This window comes from Acipenser ruthenus, chromosome 8, assembly GCF_902713425.1.
Source record: "Acipenser ruthenus chromosome 8, fAciRut3.2 maternal haplotype, whole genome shotgun sequence".
NCBI lineage: Eukaryota > Metazoa > Chordata > Actinopteri > Acipenseriformes > Acipenseridae > Acipenser > Acipenser ruthenus.
In genome coordinates, this window is record NC_081196.1 from 14,159,639 (window position 1) to 14,174,411 (window position 14,773).

Here is a 14,773-nt window from a genome sequence, read left to right on the forward strand (position 1 = left end):
ATGAAACAGCTTCTTCCTAATCATTTTCTTATTTTTAGGTGACCAAGAGAAGATACTGGTACTCAAGAATCTTTGACTCTCTGCAATGTCTCCCAATTCAACAACAATGTCTGTGAATGTTACCTCTGGTAGACCACTGTTTTATATTAATGGGTTTTCTAATATGTTGTATGCAAACTATTATTTTATTTTCTTGTCTGTTGTTTATGTTTTAACAATATTAGCCAATGCATTTCTAATGCTAATAATATGTGTAGAACAAAGTTTACATAACCCCAAATATGTTGCTGTTTTTCATTTAGCTGTAGTTGATACCTGTTGTAGTACTGTGGTAATCCCATTTGTAATTCAAACATTCATTTTCAACTCCCAGTTTATTGTGTTCGAGGCTTGCCTTGCTAATATGTTTTTTGTGCATTTTTTTAATGGATTGCAGTCACTTTCTCTTGTGCTCTTGGCATATGACAGATTCATTGCAATATGTATCCCATTGCATTATCACACAATTAATACTAATACTAGAATGACTGTAATTATAATTGCAATTTGGTTAATTTTCTCATTTATGTTGCTTGCCGCCGTCCTTCTAGTTGCACGGCTGTCCTTCTGTAAATCTACAGTGATTGACAGTTATTTTTGTGACCATGGACCTGTTTACAAACTGGCCTGTAATGACACATCAGCCAATTCTATTTTTGCTAAACTCTTGATTGCATTATTTTTAATTTTACCAGTGGCCCTCATTATATTGTCGTATGCATGCATTCTATTTGAACTTTTTAAAATTGCATCTAGGGAGGGCAAAAGAAAAGCTCTTAAAACATGTACCTCCCATTTAATTTTGGTAATAATATTTTATTTCCCAATATTAGTGACGTATACAACAGCAATGGTCTCTGCTATTCATCCCAATGCTAGAATCTTAAATAATTCATTGTCTGCTACCATTCCACCCCTTTTGAACCCTATTATTTACACTCTGAAAACTGAAGAAATAATGGAATCGATTAAAAAGTTGTATAGAAAAAACAAAATTTTCCAGGTAAAAAGCTGATATTTGTACACATAATGACTGTATCATATCATGTTACAATACATGTAAGATTTTAATAAAATATAGGTATATACTGTAAAATGTTAATGGATAAAATGACCCTACTGCAGATGTTCTTGTGTAATTCTACCCTTTTCTTTACTTGTTCTTCACATCCAGTAACTGGAATGAGTGATGATTTGTGAGATGATAACCTGTTGTGTTAGTTTTTATTGCTTTGGGTCTTAGTCATGTTCGCTGAAGCTCCTATATTTTACAATATGTTTTAACAAACACATCTATATTGATGGCAATTTACTCCATGTGTGAAGCAAGTTGAAACTGTGAAATATTTACAGAAAGGAAATATTAGAAGTTCAATTCTTTAAATTATAACATATTGTAGAAATCTGTGTGTGTCTTGAATTGGCTGTAATACTGAGATGACTTGTGAGTGTAACAGTTCTTGGATCAAACTGCAATATTTTTATTTAATGCGACTGACTTAATTGTATTCAATTGAATCATTGTTCCTTTCATCAATACTTTAAACACCTGACAGTAATATTATATTAAACTTGTGTGAATATTTGGTTACTTCCAATTGCTTGAATTACTTGAGCTATAAAACTTCTTATTTTAACAATTGATTTAATAATGCAATTTATGAAACTTGGTAGACCTGTATACGTGTAATATTAAAAATACAATTGTGTGAATATTTGATGAATTGAACTCATTTTTATTGTACCAGTTTCTTGAGGCAGCAAGCAGTTTATTTTTGACACTGCTATGGAAAACAATACCATTAACACATCACCTTTTTGTAATATTTGCATTGTTAAAAACTGCATCAACATTTAAAACATGTACCTCACATGTAACCCTTTCCAGCCCACATTTACTTCTAAGGCTCGGAATATTAAGCAATTCCTAAAATTACAAAAGCACAAACAATGCAAGTTGGGGCATGTGATTTATTCCGAGCTGTGCACTGACTACACACCTGTTAACAATATGAAATAAGATATACAGGTCGTACCTCTTTCACCTGAAGTTAATCCTGTAGAGCTCTACATGCATGTGTGCCCCTCCCATGTGCTGACTGCACTGCTTCACAGCTGCTGGGCCTGGAACCTGTACCTGCTGCTTTTTACCAACAGACCAACATTTCACATCTCAGCTGTGAAACACACATTTGTTGACAAACCCCTTTATCCATTATTATTGATGTGTGATTGTGACAAACTGTCTGAGTGGGAGCAGCTGCAGGAGTGATGCAGTGCGTGAAAGAAGAAGACAGAGATAATTGTAATCCGATTTGGAAATGTTTTATTTTGGAGATTTCAGAGCTGTCGACCAAACAATAATTCCCCGGCAATACACACCAATGTGTACAACACGGGGTATATAACAAGAACAGACAGTCCCAAATAATAAACGATATCCGCCCCACAATAATACAAACACAGTCACCAGTCCTGGGTGTGTGCAGTAGTGCTCGTGGTGGGTGATACAGGTTTATATTTGTGACAACAGTGCAGTGTTGTCCGGTTTAGTGCTGGCCCTTAGCGGCAGCTCTGGAACTGTGTTAGCTATCTAGCAACGTACAAGACAAGACAAGACAATTACAAACAAACAAAACACAACACTCACGATTTCAGTTTCTGTATTACTTTCACTGTCCTTCTCGGTTCTACTCACATTAAACCAAAGTGAAGGAACAGATTACGATTCTCCATCCCCTTTTATGCTGTCACACATGACCCCTTGGTAAACGAGTGCAACCACATCTCTAATCTGCAGCTGCCACGTCGTTTCCCTTCCGGGTCAATGCATTATTGCAACAGAGTCTCGTCCCTTTCATGGCCGACTTCCCTTGAACCCCGGGAAAGAACTGTCAGACCAGCCCGTCCAATGAACTCTGTTCTCGGTGCTTAGCGCCCTCACAGGTCGGGAGGGAGATTTACAACCAAGAATCATTGTATTTCTGTCACAGTATTAATAACACTAAGAACATCTTTTAATAGTTTTGTAGGAATAGGATCAAGATAGCATGTAGTAGCTCTCATATGTTGAACAAGATCTGTCAGTTCCTGCAAGATAATCAAAGAAAAAGCCCCCATAGTAGACTTAATAGGTGTAGTTGGTAAAATTCTCCTTGATAGAAGGTGTCTGTGGAATCTCATTTCTGATGTCTAGCATTATATTTTTACAGCTGTAAGAGGAGCCAATAATGGACTGGATATAGCAAATAGTAAATTGCAATCATTACAAGTCAAAAGGAGTGAAAATTTAAAAAAAGAAAGAAACTTAAGTTGCATAAGGCTTTTTATAAAAGAATAGCGAGCGTTGGGAAAAAACAGACATAATGTATATTCTACACTTCTGTTGTTGCACTAAGAGGTGTCTACAGGGTTGCAATGAATGACAGGAGGCTCTTTTTCCTGATGCAATCAGATATTACTGAAACACAATAAACAAAGCATTACAATCAGAATTAGTGTTGTTACTGTCATCTGTTTACAGTGCAATGCCCCGGGGCAGGGTCAAAGAGTGCTCCAGGAAGGTTAGCTCGCCCTGACTTTTGAAGCCTGGGGTGCAGTCTGGCAGAGACGAGCTCCAAACCTCGTCCCTGCCAAATCACATTAAACTAATACAGCACAATAATAATAACAATAAACCCTTCTTTTAAATAAACACACACAAAATAACACAGTAACCAGCAGGACTCTCGCCCTGCCACATTTCTACACACAGGGCTCTTATGCCCTGCTACGTACCTGCGCCTTCCCTAACTGTTCCCAAATGTGCTCCACCACCTGAGGTGGAGTCTACAGCAGGGCAGGTTAGAACGCAGCCCCGGTAGAGGAATTACATGGCTGACTGGCTGTTTGTTTTTTTTATTTTTTTTTAAACTACACTGCAGCTGAAATTAAACACACAGGTGAACACTCAACGGCGGGGTTACACAAAGCCTAGCTCCGGCGGAGGAACGGCATTCTCCCCAAGAGTGTAGGCTGAAAAGACAACACACACACACTCCTTTAAATCAATACTGCACAGGCAGTCACACACATACAACAGACAGTAAATACAGACAGCCTGCAACGCAAGTGAGGCAGGCTGTGAGGAAAGGAGCAGAAAGAAGCTCAAGTTTAGAAACTTCTCTGGATTGAACCTGTGGCCCAAATGTTGATTAGAGCAATTTTTTTTCATCCCTGCTGCAATCTGGCTCATGTTGTGTCTCAATCAACAAAAATATGACTAAACAGAATAAACAGAAATGTTCCTTGCGGAAGTGAAACCTTCACACAGGCGTGGCTGTTTGTTATTTCGTCAGCTTACGAACGACCATCACGCATTTTGTCTCGCTCAACCTCGGTCAAAGCGTGTCGACCCACATCCTGAGATGGGTCGCTGGAACCTGGGTGATTTCACACTAATCGGGATTGTGGCCCGGGTAGCCAGAACCCGGGTCCGGACCCGGGTAGGAGTGCTAGTGTGAAAGGGGCTTTAGAGGCCTGAATTGAAGTGAATACCTTCTAAGACAAAATCATACAACTATTCAACTTTATTATTTGGTAGAATGATAGACTGTGATATGCTGCTCCTTCTAATTGCTTTTACAAAGGAAAAATATCAAAACAGAAAAACAGCAATGAAAACGAACTATACAAGGTAACACCACTCGGAAGTAAACATTTTGCGCATTGTTTAGTTAATATTCTGAGGAAGCAAGTACAGCAAAAGCAGCCTTCATTTTTTGTCCCAGTGAGAAACAGTAAAAGCAGTGGTGGCCAATTTGTATCGCCTACGCCAAGATTTGTAGGCCGGACAACAAGTTTCGGCGTTATACTTTGCCCGTCAGACAAGTAGTTTTTATTTACTTACTTTTTCCTATGTTCGCTCTGCTGCTAGAAAGGCACTCTGTGTATATTTGTAGAGGGCCACGCAAATTTCGGAAGTCTAGCACATACACATACATTTTAAAAAGTGTTTACGCCCCACCCCTATTACTTCTGATTGGCTAGGTGTAGAAGAAGCTGATCTTCTGTTGGTTACAAAGAAACCTAGAAATGGCTGCCAAGAGAGTGAGAGCCTCTGTCAAGACACACGCTAATCTTTTAAATTTAAGGTATTATTTCTGTTTTTTGTAAATTTGAAAGTCAGTTATACTGCCTTCTTAATACATGAAACTGACATTTAAATGCACCAATCTAGTAAAGTTAAAAAAAAAAAAAAAAAAAAAAAAAAAACCCACCATAGTCGCTAAGGTATTAGCGGATTTGGAAAAATCGTGTTGTGTAATTTATAACACTTCGTGGTCAAGCGTGTACTTGTTGGGAATATGTTTAAAAAAATGTAAAGTTTACTGTTTAGAAGCATTTCAGGACAAACTTTCCCTGGCAAAAAATGTAATGATTTTTTTCTTTCGATTTTAGTGTTGCTAACCTAGTTTGCTATTTACCATATTTACATTTTATTTTTATGTATATATAAACGGTATATTAAATAAATATATTACTATATTAGTTATTTATTGGACATGCACAATCCATCGATTTGTGAAACTATGTGAAACATTAAGATTGACAAATATGTTTATAATAATAGAAATGAAATGCTTAAGCAATAAGGCACGAGAGGGCATGCATGGGTTGTGCTGGATATTGCAACGATCTGGACTGTGTGTGTGTGACAGGTATAGCTGAGTGGGTGATGAGAAATGAATAGACCAGTCCAGGTTTGTTGGTATAACTCCCGTGTTGTTAATTCGCACACGGCAAAACCCAACAACAAAATAACGCCGGGATACACAGCAATGTGTAACCCGGTCAAATAATAATAATAATAACAGCGCCGGGATACACAACAATGTGTAGCCCGATGTGACAGGGTAGCGTCGTGGGCCCAGATGTTATTGGCAGGCAAAGAGACTCAGAGACAAGGAACTGCAGTTAACGCGCTTCTGCGCAGTTTAATAAACAAAAGTAAATCAAAAACTGGAACAAAACACTGCTCACCGAGCAAAAATAAAAGGTCAAACAAAAATACAAAAATGTAGGCTGGGCATTAGGCTTCACTACACCTTTTTCTTTTTCAAAAATACACAGAGACCAAACAAACATTCACCCAAAACACCTCTCCCAAACAAAAGAATTTCCCCTTTTTTATACCATGTGGCTGGAGCCTAATTATCAATGATTCAATTAGCTCCAGCCACATTCTCACATGTATTTTGGCAGGGACAGGAAATTAACCCCATCCCTGCCAACCACCACCAAATCACCACAGAACAACAATATTTACAGGCAGGGCCCTGCCCTGCTACACCCGACAAACCAAAAAGAATGAAAAAGGGTTGCAGTCCCAAATGAAACGGGAGAAACGAAACACAAATATATTCAACGGGAAAAACCCCAGTCCGTCCTTCCTCAAAGCCAGCGAGGGGAACCGCTGTACACAGTCCGGCACTTCAGGGTCCGCGCTCCTCTGAAGTATTCCCGGAGCGTCCTGTCAGTGCTCTATGGCGACAAAGGGTGAACGGGTTAGCAAAAAAACCACACACACAAAAAGGACTCTCCTTATTCCTTTCCTTTTTCCTTTATTTCCCTGCTCGTACGTTTGGCAGAAAAATACTCTCTCTCTCTCTCTCTCGCTCTGAGGATTGTGGGAGGGCTCTGCTGCGGCAGGGTTTGTGAGCTGTGTGAGCTGCGGCCCAGGATGAAGAGACCGGAGGAGCCGGGTACCAGCACGGCTGCAGCCGAACCGGGGGCTGCAGCGCCGGCCGACGCAGACAAGGAGGGGGTGTACGCTGCAGTCATTAAGAAAAGAAAACTTAAAAAAAGAACATCTGCTGCTGCCGACCCGGCGGCGGGTGAGGAGGAATCTGTGTGGGGGCCCATTATGGTCTCTCACGACAGCGGCGTAGGGTCTCAACCCTCCGCTGTGGTGGAGCCGAGCACCGGGTCTGAAGGGCAAGAGAAAGGCGGGCCTCAACCCGCGGATCTCTTGTCTGAGGACTCGGTGCAGGAAGGGAGCGATGTTGGGGGTGAAGGCCTCGGGGCTCAGGCAGGCCCTGTTGATGTCCCCCCCAGTGATGAGACTCCTCAGCCTGCTGGGTCGGTAGCGGAGATGCCGGCAGCTGATGGAGATTCTGCGGGCGAGGAGGAGGACGGATCGGCGGGATCGGAAGAGGATGGATAGGAGGACGGGCTCTCCGACACCTCGCAGCTCTCTGACATCACGGCCAGCCAAAGGGGGAAACTGTATTCACTAACAGAGATCAGCGACTTTCTCGAAAAAACAAAAGGTAAGAGGCGAGTAGACATTAAATCCTTCTTCCCAGACCAGAAACTGTTTTTGTGTTCTGCAGATTTAATTTTAAGGAAATCGACTATAATTGAGTTTGAACAGAAAAAAAGGTTCAGACTTAAAAAATATGTCAGCTTAGTTCGGAAAACGTTAGCCACATCTAAACATTTTTAATGGCTATTTTTATTAAGAACTTTTGTTTTTTAACGTGTTTGTTATTTTTAAACAGTAAGCATTCAAACGTGATTTTATTGCAGGAGACACACTCAGACAGCAGTAATCAGTCTCACTGGCAGTCTGAGTGGAGGGGCGACTGCATTTTAAGCCACGGTTCTAATTCTAGTGCTGGGGTTGCTGTTTTATTTTCTCCAGGATTTGGGGCGGAGATTTTATCTATTGAGGAGATTATTCAAGGTCGACTTTTAAAAGTACAAATAAAACACGCTGGTATTTTTATTGATTTTATTAATATTTATGCACCAAATGTTGGGGAGGAGAGGATTTTATTTTTTAAAATGCTCAGTCAGGTACTCAGGGGTCGCAGTACAGATAATTTCCTCGTGGTGGGGGGGGATTTTAATTGTACTATGGATTTTAATAAAGATAGAAACCACGGGGAACCCCATCCCCAATCTGTCAGGGAGCTGGCCATTGTATTAAATACTTTTGACCTGGTTGACATTTGGAGGATTTTTCATCCCACAAGTAGACAGTATACATGGATCAAATGCAATCAAAATCAGCTGTCAGGGGCACGCCTGGATAGGTTCTATACTCCACAGCAGCATATTAATAAATTCATTAAAAGCAGTATAGCACCCAGTAGCCTTTCTGATCATCATTTTGCTTCTGTCACTGTTTTACTACCAATCCAATCACATTCAAAATCATATTGGCACTTTAATAACAATCTGCTACAGGATAAAAACTTCACTGATTATTTCGAGTTGTTTTGGAAAAATTGGCAAAATGAAAAAACTAATTATAGTAGTTTACGACAGTGGTGGGATATAGGGAAGATTCAAAGAAAACTTTTCTGTCAACAGTACACACTCAGTGTCACCAGGTCAGTGGATGCAGTGGTCAGTGAGCTGGACAGAGAGATTGTTGAGTTTGAGAGCCAGCTGGCCAGCGAGAGGGATGGGGGGCGTATCGGGGCCTGCAGGAGAGGAGGCAGCTCCTGGGCAGCCTGCTGGAGAAGAAGGTGAAGGCCTCTCTGCTCAGAGCCCGCTTTACTGAGCTTAAAGATATGGACGCCCCCACAGCCTTCTTCTTCGGCCTGGAGAGGAAGACAGCGGAGCGCAAGACCTAATGTGCTGGTTGAGGCTGCCCGGGGGGAGAGAGGTCTCCAGCCCTGCGGAGCTCAGGCGTGTTGCAGTGAGCTTTTATTCTGATCTCTACAAGGCTGAGGGCTGCGACCCGGGAGAGATGGAGCGGCTTCTCCAGGGTCTCCCCAGCCTGGACAAGGAGGAGAGCAGCGGACTGGACATTCCGTTGGCATTCCCAGAGCTCACTGTGGCTGTGGTGCAGCTCTCCAAAGGGAAGGCTCCCGGACTGGATGGACTGCCTGCAGAATTTTACCAGAAGTTTTGGAACTGTGTTGGTGAATGTGTCCGGGATGGGGAGCTGCCGCAGGGTAGTGATAACACTGCTACCTAAGAAAGGAGACCTCTGTAACATCAAGAACTGGCGCCCTGTCTCCTTGCTGTGCTCCGATTATAAAGTAAGAAGGCTGTGTGGTCCAGTGGTTAAAGAAACAGGCTTGTAACCAGGAGGTCCCCGGTTCAAATCCCAGCTCAGCCACTGACTCATTGTATTACCCTGAGCAAGTCACTTAACCTCCTTGTGCTCCGTCTTTCGGGTGAGACGTAATTGTAAGTGACTCTGCAGCGGATGCATAGTTCACACACCCTAGACTCTGTAAGTCGCCTTGGATAAAGGCGTCTGCTAAATAAACAAATAATAAAAATAATAATAAACTACTTTCCAAGACTCTCACTAATCGCCTAAAGACCAAGATTGGATCAGTGGTGCACACAGACCAGTCATACTGTGTGCCCGAGAGATCGATTTTTGATAATTTGTTTTTATTAAGAGATCTTTTTAATGTATCCAAAGTTTTTAATGTTGATTTTGGTTTAATTTCGCTTGATCAAGAAAAAGCTTTTGATAGAGTTGACCATGAGTATCTGTTTCGTGTTTTAAAAGCATTTGGTTTTGGCCCTGTTTTTACTTCTTTTATAAGACTCCTTTATCACAATGTTTTTAGTGTTGTGAAGATTAATAACGGTTTGACTGTCCCCTTCCCTGTGCAGAGGGGGATACGGCAGGGCTGCTCCCTCTCAGGGATGCTCTATGCCCTCTCTATAGAGCCCCTGTTACACCAGCTGAGGGAGAAACTCCTATTAAACCCCTATTAAACTCTCCGCATATGCTGACGATCTTCGCGTGTTTGTTACAACTGACCAAGACGTCGCTGTGCTGGAGTCACGCATTATAATGTATGAAAAGGCAACCTCAGCACGAGTAAACTGGGCAAAGAGTGAAGCTTTTCTTGTTGGCAGCTGGGAGGATACCCCTCCTCCTTTACTGCCTTCAGTTTTAAGCTGGAGTAAAACTGGGGTCAAACTTTTAGGTATTTATTTGGGGAATGAGCAATTCATGCAGCAGAACTGGGAGGGGCTGCTGGACAGGGTGAAGGGGAGGCTGCAGAGCTGGCAGTGGCTCCTCTCTCGGCTCTCCTTCAGGGGCAGGGTCCTCATCATTAACAATCTTGTCGCCTCCATGCTTTGGCATAAGCTGGTGTGCCTGGATCCTCCCCTGGTTTTGTTAAACGAAATACAGAAATGCCTGGTGCAGTTTTTTGGAGCGGGCATCACTGGCTGCGCCCGGCTGTTTTGTATCTCCCCCGTGAAGAGGGAGGGCAGGGGCTCATTGATATCCCTAGCAGGATGGCAGCGTTTAGGCTGCAGGCTACCCAGAGACTGCTGTACACACCACAGCTGAGCTGGAGAGACCTGGCGTTTTGTTTGTTGCAGAAGGCAGGGAGGCTGGGCTTTGACAGACATTTGTTTTTAATATCTCTTGATTGTTTTAGTGATGCAGGGTTGGAGGGTTTTTATAAGAATCTTTTAAATGCTTGGAGACTTTTAAAGATCACAAGGTCAGAAGAATCACAGAGCACACAGTGGGTTTTTGAAGAGCCCCTGTTTTTTAACCCCATTTTTAAATGCGAGGTTTTTAGCTCTGTTTTTTTATCCACTTTGTTTTTTAAAGCAGGTTTTACTAAACTGGGGCATTTAATTGATTTTAATCTTTTTAGTTGGAAAGCCAGCAGGGTTTTAACCCCTGCACTGAATATTAGATCAGAGCGTTTCCTGGAGAAGGTGCTGAGTGATCTCCAGGCATCTCTCTGTCCGGCACTCTCCCAGTTTCTGAGCAGGTTTCTGGCGGAGCGCGTGGCTCCAGAGCAGGAACCCCTGTTCCCCGCAGTGCTGGTCTCCCCTTCAGTGACAGTGAGGGAGGAGGAGGAGGAGCCGGCTGGAAAGTTGCTGTCACTTAGGAAGGTCACTGAGGTGGCCTTCCACACAATGGAAAAAAAGGCATTGTATGAGATCTGTGTGAAAACCAGACATTTTAATAAGCTGAAAGACCTGGTGGACACTAAGTGGAGGGCTCACCTTAGTGTCCCTGTTGATGAAATTCCTGCCTGGAGGGTGCTGTATAAGCTTCCCTTGCCTAAGCGCTCCGGAGACCTGCAATGGAGAGTGCTGCATGGCATTTTTGCCACAAACCGTTATCTTAGCCGTGTGGAACCGGGGGTCAGTGTCCAGTGCCCCTTCTGTCCCGCGGAAGAGACTGTTTTCCATTTGCTTGTGGATTGCCCTCGGCTGCAGCCCTTCTTTTTGTTTTTAGAGAACCTGCTGGCTTCCTTGGGGGTTACTTTTACTAAAACTTTTTTTGTTTTTAGTTTAAAGTATAGTTTTGCACGGAGGGATAGGTGCTCATTGGTTAACTTTGTCCTTGGTCAGGCGAAATTAGCTATTTTAAAATCCCGAAAAAATAAGATTTTAACCACTGGTTTTATAAATCCTATTAGTGTTTTTAGGATCCTGATGGTCTCCAGGATCAAGATGGAATTTGCTTATTTTAAAATGGTGCACGACCTGGACAATTTTGAGAGACGTTGGTGCATTGGGGAGGGGGTGTGTGCCGTGACTGAGGAGGGGCAGCTTGTTATGCTCTTGTGAGAAACTATGAAAGACTAAGATCTCATTGAACTGGACTTTTTGAAACTGGGATGAGAAATGTTGGATTTGTTATGTTTTTTTGCACCAGTGTTTTTTTTTGGTTTGTTTTGGCTTTATTTAGTTTTTATAATTGTTTTCTAATTTATAGAATAAAGGGATTTTAAAAGTCAAAGTCTCTCTCTCTCTCTCTCTCTCTCTCTCTCTCTCTCTCTCTCTCTCTCTCTCAAATTCAAATTCAAATTCAAAGGTGCTTTATTGGCATGACCATTATTCACAGTATTGCCAAAGCAATGTAACACAGTACATCATCTGAACATTAAATAGACAATAACACTGATGAGAATAATAATGATAATAATAATGGTAAACAAATATAAATAATAACCACGTTATTAATAAGTTAACAATAACAACAATGAAATATAACAAGATTTGAACTAATGTAGAGTGCTCACTGTTTGTCCCTCAGGCTGTGACAGGCGGCTGTGTACTGGGCTGCCAGTTGGACACAGCTGGACTCCTCTCCAAGGAGGATTGGGAGTTTTTGAGAGTCTGGCAGGTCTGGGAATGTTTTGCAGAGATGTTTTATTTGTGGGAAGAAAGTTTCCCTTATTTCTCTGTATTTTGTACACTGCAGTAGAAAGTGCATCTCTGTCTCTACTTGTTGGAGTTGACAGTGATGACACAGCCGGTCCTCTTTGGGCAGCCAGGTCTGCCTGTGTCGGCCTGTTTCTATGGCCAGGCTGTGCTCACTGAGCCTGTATTTGGTTAGGATCTGCCTCTGCTTGTTGTCTTTCACCCTGCTCAGGTATTCAGCCAGGGTGTAGTGTCTTTTTAGGGCCCGATAGCACTCTAATTTGCTTTGTGTTTTTGTGTGTGTGTCCCAATAGGTGAGGTAGTTTTGTTTGTGTTGTGTTATAATTTGGTTCACTCGAATTGTCTGTGTTGGAGCAGTGCTGTCCTGAGGCTGGTTGGTGTTAGTGTGTGTTAGTGCAGTGAGCTTCAGGACCAGCTGACTGAGGGGACTCTTCTTTTGGCTCAGTTCTTGGTACTGCAGGGCTTTACTGTGGTAGGAGTTTGGGTTGCTTTGTTTTAGATGAAGCCAAAATTTAATTGCTCTTTTTTGTATTGAGATCAAGAATGGATATTGACCTAGTTCTGCTCTGCACGCGTTGTTTGGTGTTTTTCTCTGTATTTGCAGGATGTTTTTGCAGAACTCTGTGTGCAGGGCTTCTATTGGGTGTTTATCCCATTTAGTGTAATCCTGCTCTGTGAGCGGACCCCACACTTCACTGCCATAGAGGGCAATGGGTTTGATAACACTTTCAAAAATTTTGAGCCAAATTCTAATGGGGAGTTTTATATAAAGCTTTTTCTTTATGGAATAGAAAGCCCTGCGGGCCTTCTCTCTCAGTGCATTCACTGCCGGGTTAAAGCTACCTGATGCGCTGATGTTTAGGCCCAGGTAGGTGTAGTGCATGCAGTGTTCTATTGTGGTGTGGTGTAGTGTGAAGATGTATCTACTTTCCTGATATCTGGGTTTTTTCTGAAATATCATGATTTTAGTTTTGTTCATGTTTACTGCCAGGGCCCAGGTCTGACAGTACTGCTCTAGCACTGACAGGCTCTGCTGCAGCCCCTGCTCTGTGGGCGACAGCAGGACCAGGTCATCTGCGTAGAGCAGGAATTTAATTTCAGTATCAAGCAGAGTGAGGCCAGGGGCTGCAGATTGCTCCAACACTGTGGCCAATTCATTGATGTAGATGTTGAACAGTGTTGGACTCAAACTGCACCCCTGTCTCACTCCACGCCCCTGTGAGAAGAATTGTGTTCTTTTATTGCCAATCTTTACACCACATTTATTTTCCGTATACATTGATTTAATTGTGTCATAGGTTTTACCTCCTACACCACTTTGGAGGAGTTTATAAAATAATCCTTCGTGCCAGATTGAATCAAAAGCCTTTTTGAAATCTATAAAGCAAGCAAATAATTTATTTTTATTTTGGTTTACATGTTTGTCTATTAGGGTGTGTAGGGTGTAAATATGATCAGTAGTGCGGTGTTTTGGAAGGAAGCCAATCTGACTCTTACTCAAGACACTGTGTTCGGTAAGGAAGGCCAGTATCCGAGTGTTAATGATACTGCAGAATACCTTCCCCAGATTACTGCTCACACAGATGCCCCGGTAGTTATTGGGGTCGAATTTGTCTCCACTCTTAAAGACAGGGGATATAATCCCTTGGTTCCAGATGTCAGGGAAGTAGCCCACACTTAGTATCAGGTTAAACAGTTTGCGCAGGGCCTCCTGCAGCTTAGGGCTGCTGTGCTTCAGCATCTCATTGGAGACGCTGTCTACCCCGCTGGCTTTCCTATTCTGGAGGGTCTGCAGTTTCTCTTTAAGTTCCTGCGCAGTGATTGGAGAGTCCAGTGGATTCTGGTTGTCTTTAATTGACAATTCTAGTTTTTTCAGTTTTTCTTAAATATTGTTTTGATCTAATGGTTGTTCATTGTGTGTTATGTTTTGATAGTTTTTCAAAATGGTTTTTCCATATATTTCCATTTTGTATGGCCAATTCTTCTGGTTTTGATTTATTTAGTTTTTTCCAATGTTCCCAGAATCGGTTTGAGTTAATGGACTCCTCGATTTCTGTCAGTTGCTTGTTGATGTGGTTATTTTTTTTCTGTTTTAGTGTGCGTTTATAGTAATTTAGAGTTTCACAGTAGCTGAGGCGTAAATCTTGGTTGTCTGGTTGTCTATGTTTTTGATTTGATAATTGCCTAAGTCTTTTCCTTATATTTTTACAATCTTCATCAAACCAATTCGAATTATTTTTAGTTTGGATTTTAAAGCTGCCTGTCTAAATATTTCATTCAGGTTTTCTACAGCTAGATTTACTCCCTGTTTACTGTGAGTATGTGGTGTAACCAGAAAGGTGTTTAATAGTGATTGGATTTTTGGATGGCTGATTGCTTTCTGGTATTCTTCTGCACTGTTTGGAGCCCATCTGTAGGAATGATGGAGGTTATACAGCTTGCAGGGCTGTGTCTGTGTGTTGCTGGTCTGCTCTGTTCTTTTAAGGAACACAGTTATTTGACTGTGGTCTGACAGAGGAGATATTGGCCTGACAGTGAATGCACTAATAGAGGAAGGGTCGAGGTCAGTAATGGT

The 14,773-nt window shown here is 42.1% G+C and overlaps 1 protein-coding gene across 1 annotated transcript; it reads left to right on the top strand.

The window, feature by feature from the left end:
* On the top strand, nt 1-1,054 carry LOC117972873 (olfactory receptor 1E16-like). The gene has a single exon (XM_059029550.1). The coding sequence runs from the start codon at nt 86-88 to the stop codon at nt 1,052-1,054; it is 969 nt and encodes a 322-aa protein (XP_058885533.1). The 5' UTR covers nt 1-85.
* Nucleotides 1,055-14,773: the final 13,719 nt, after the last annotated feature.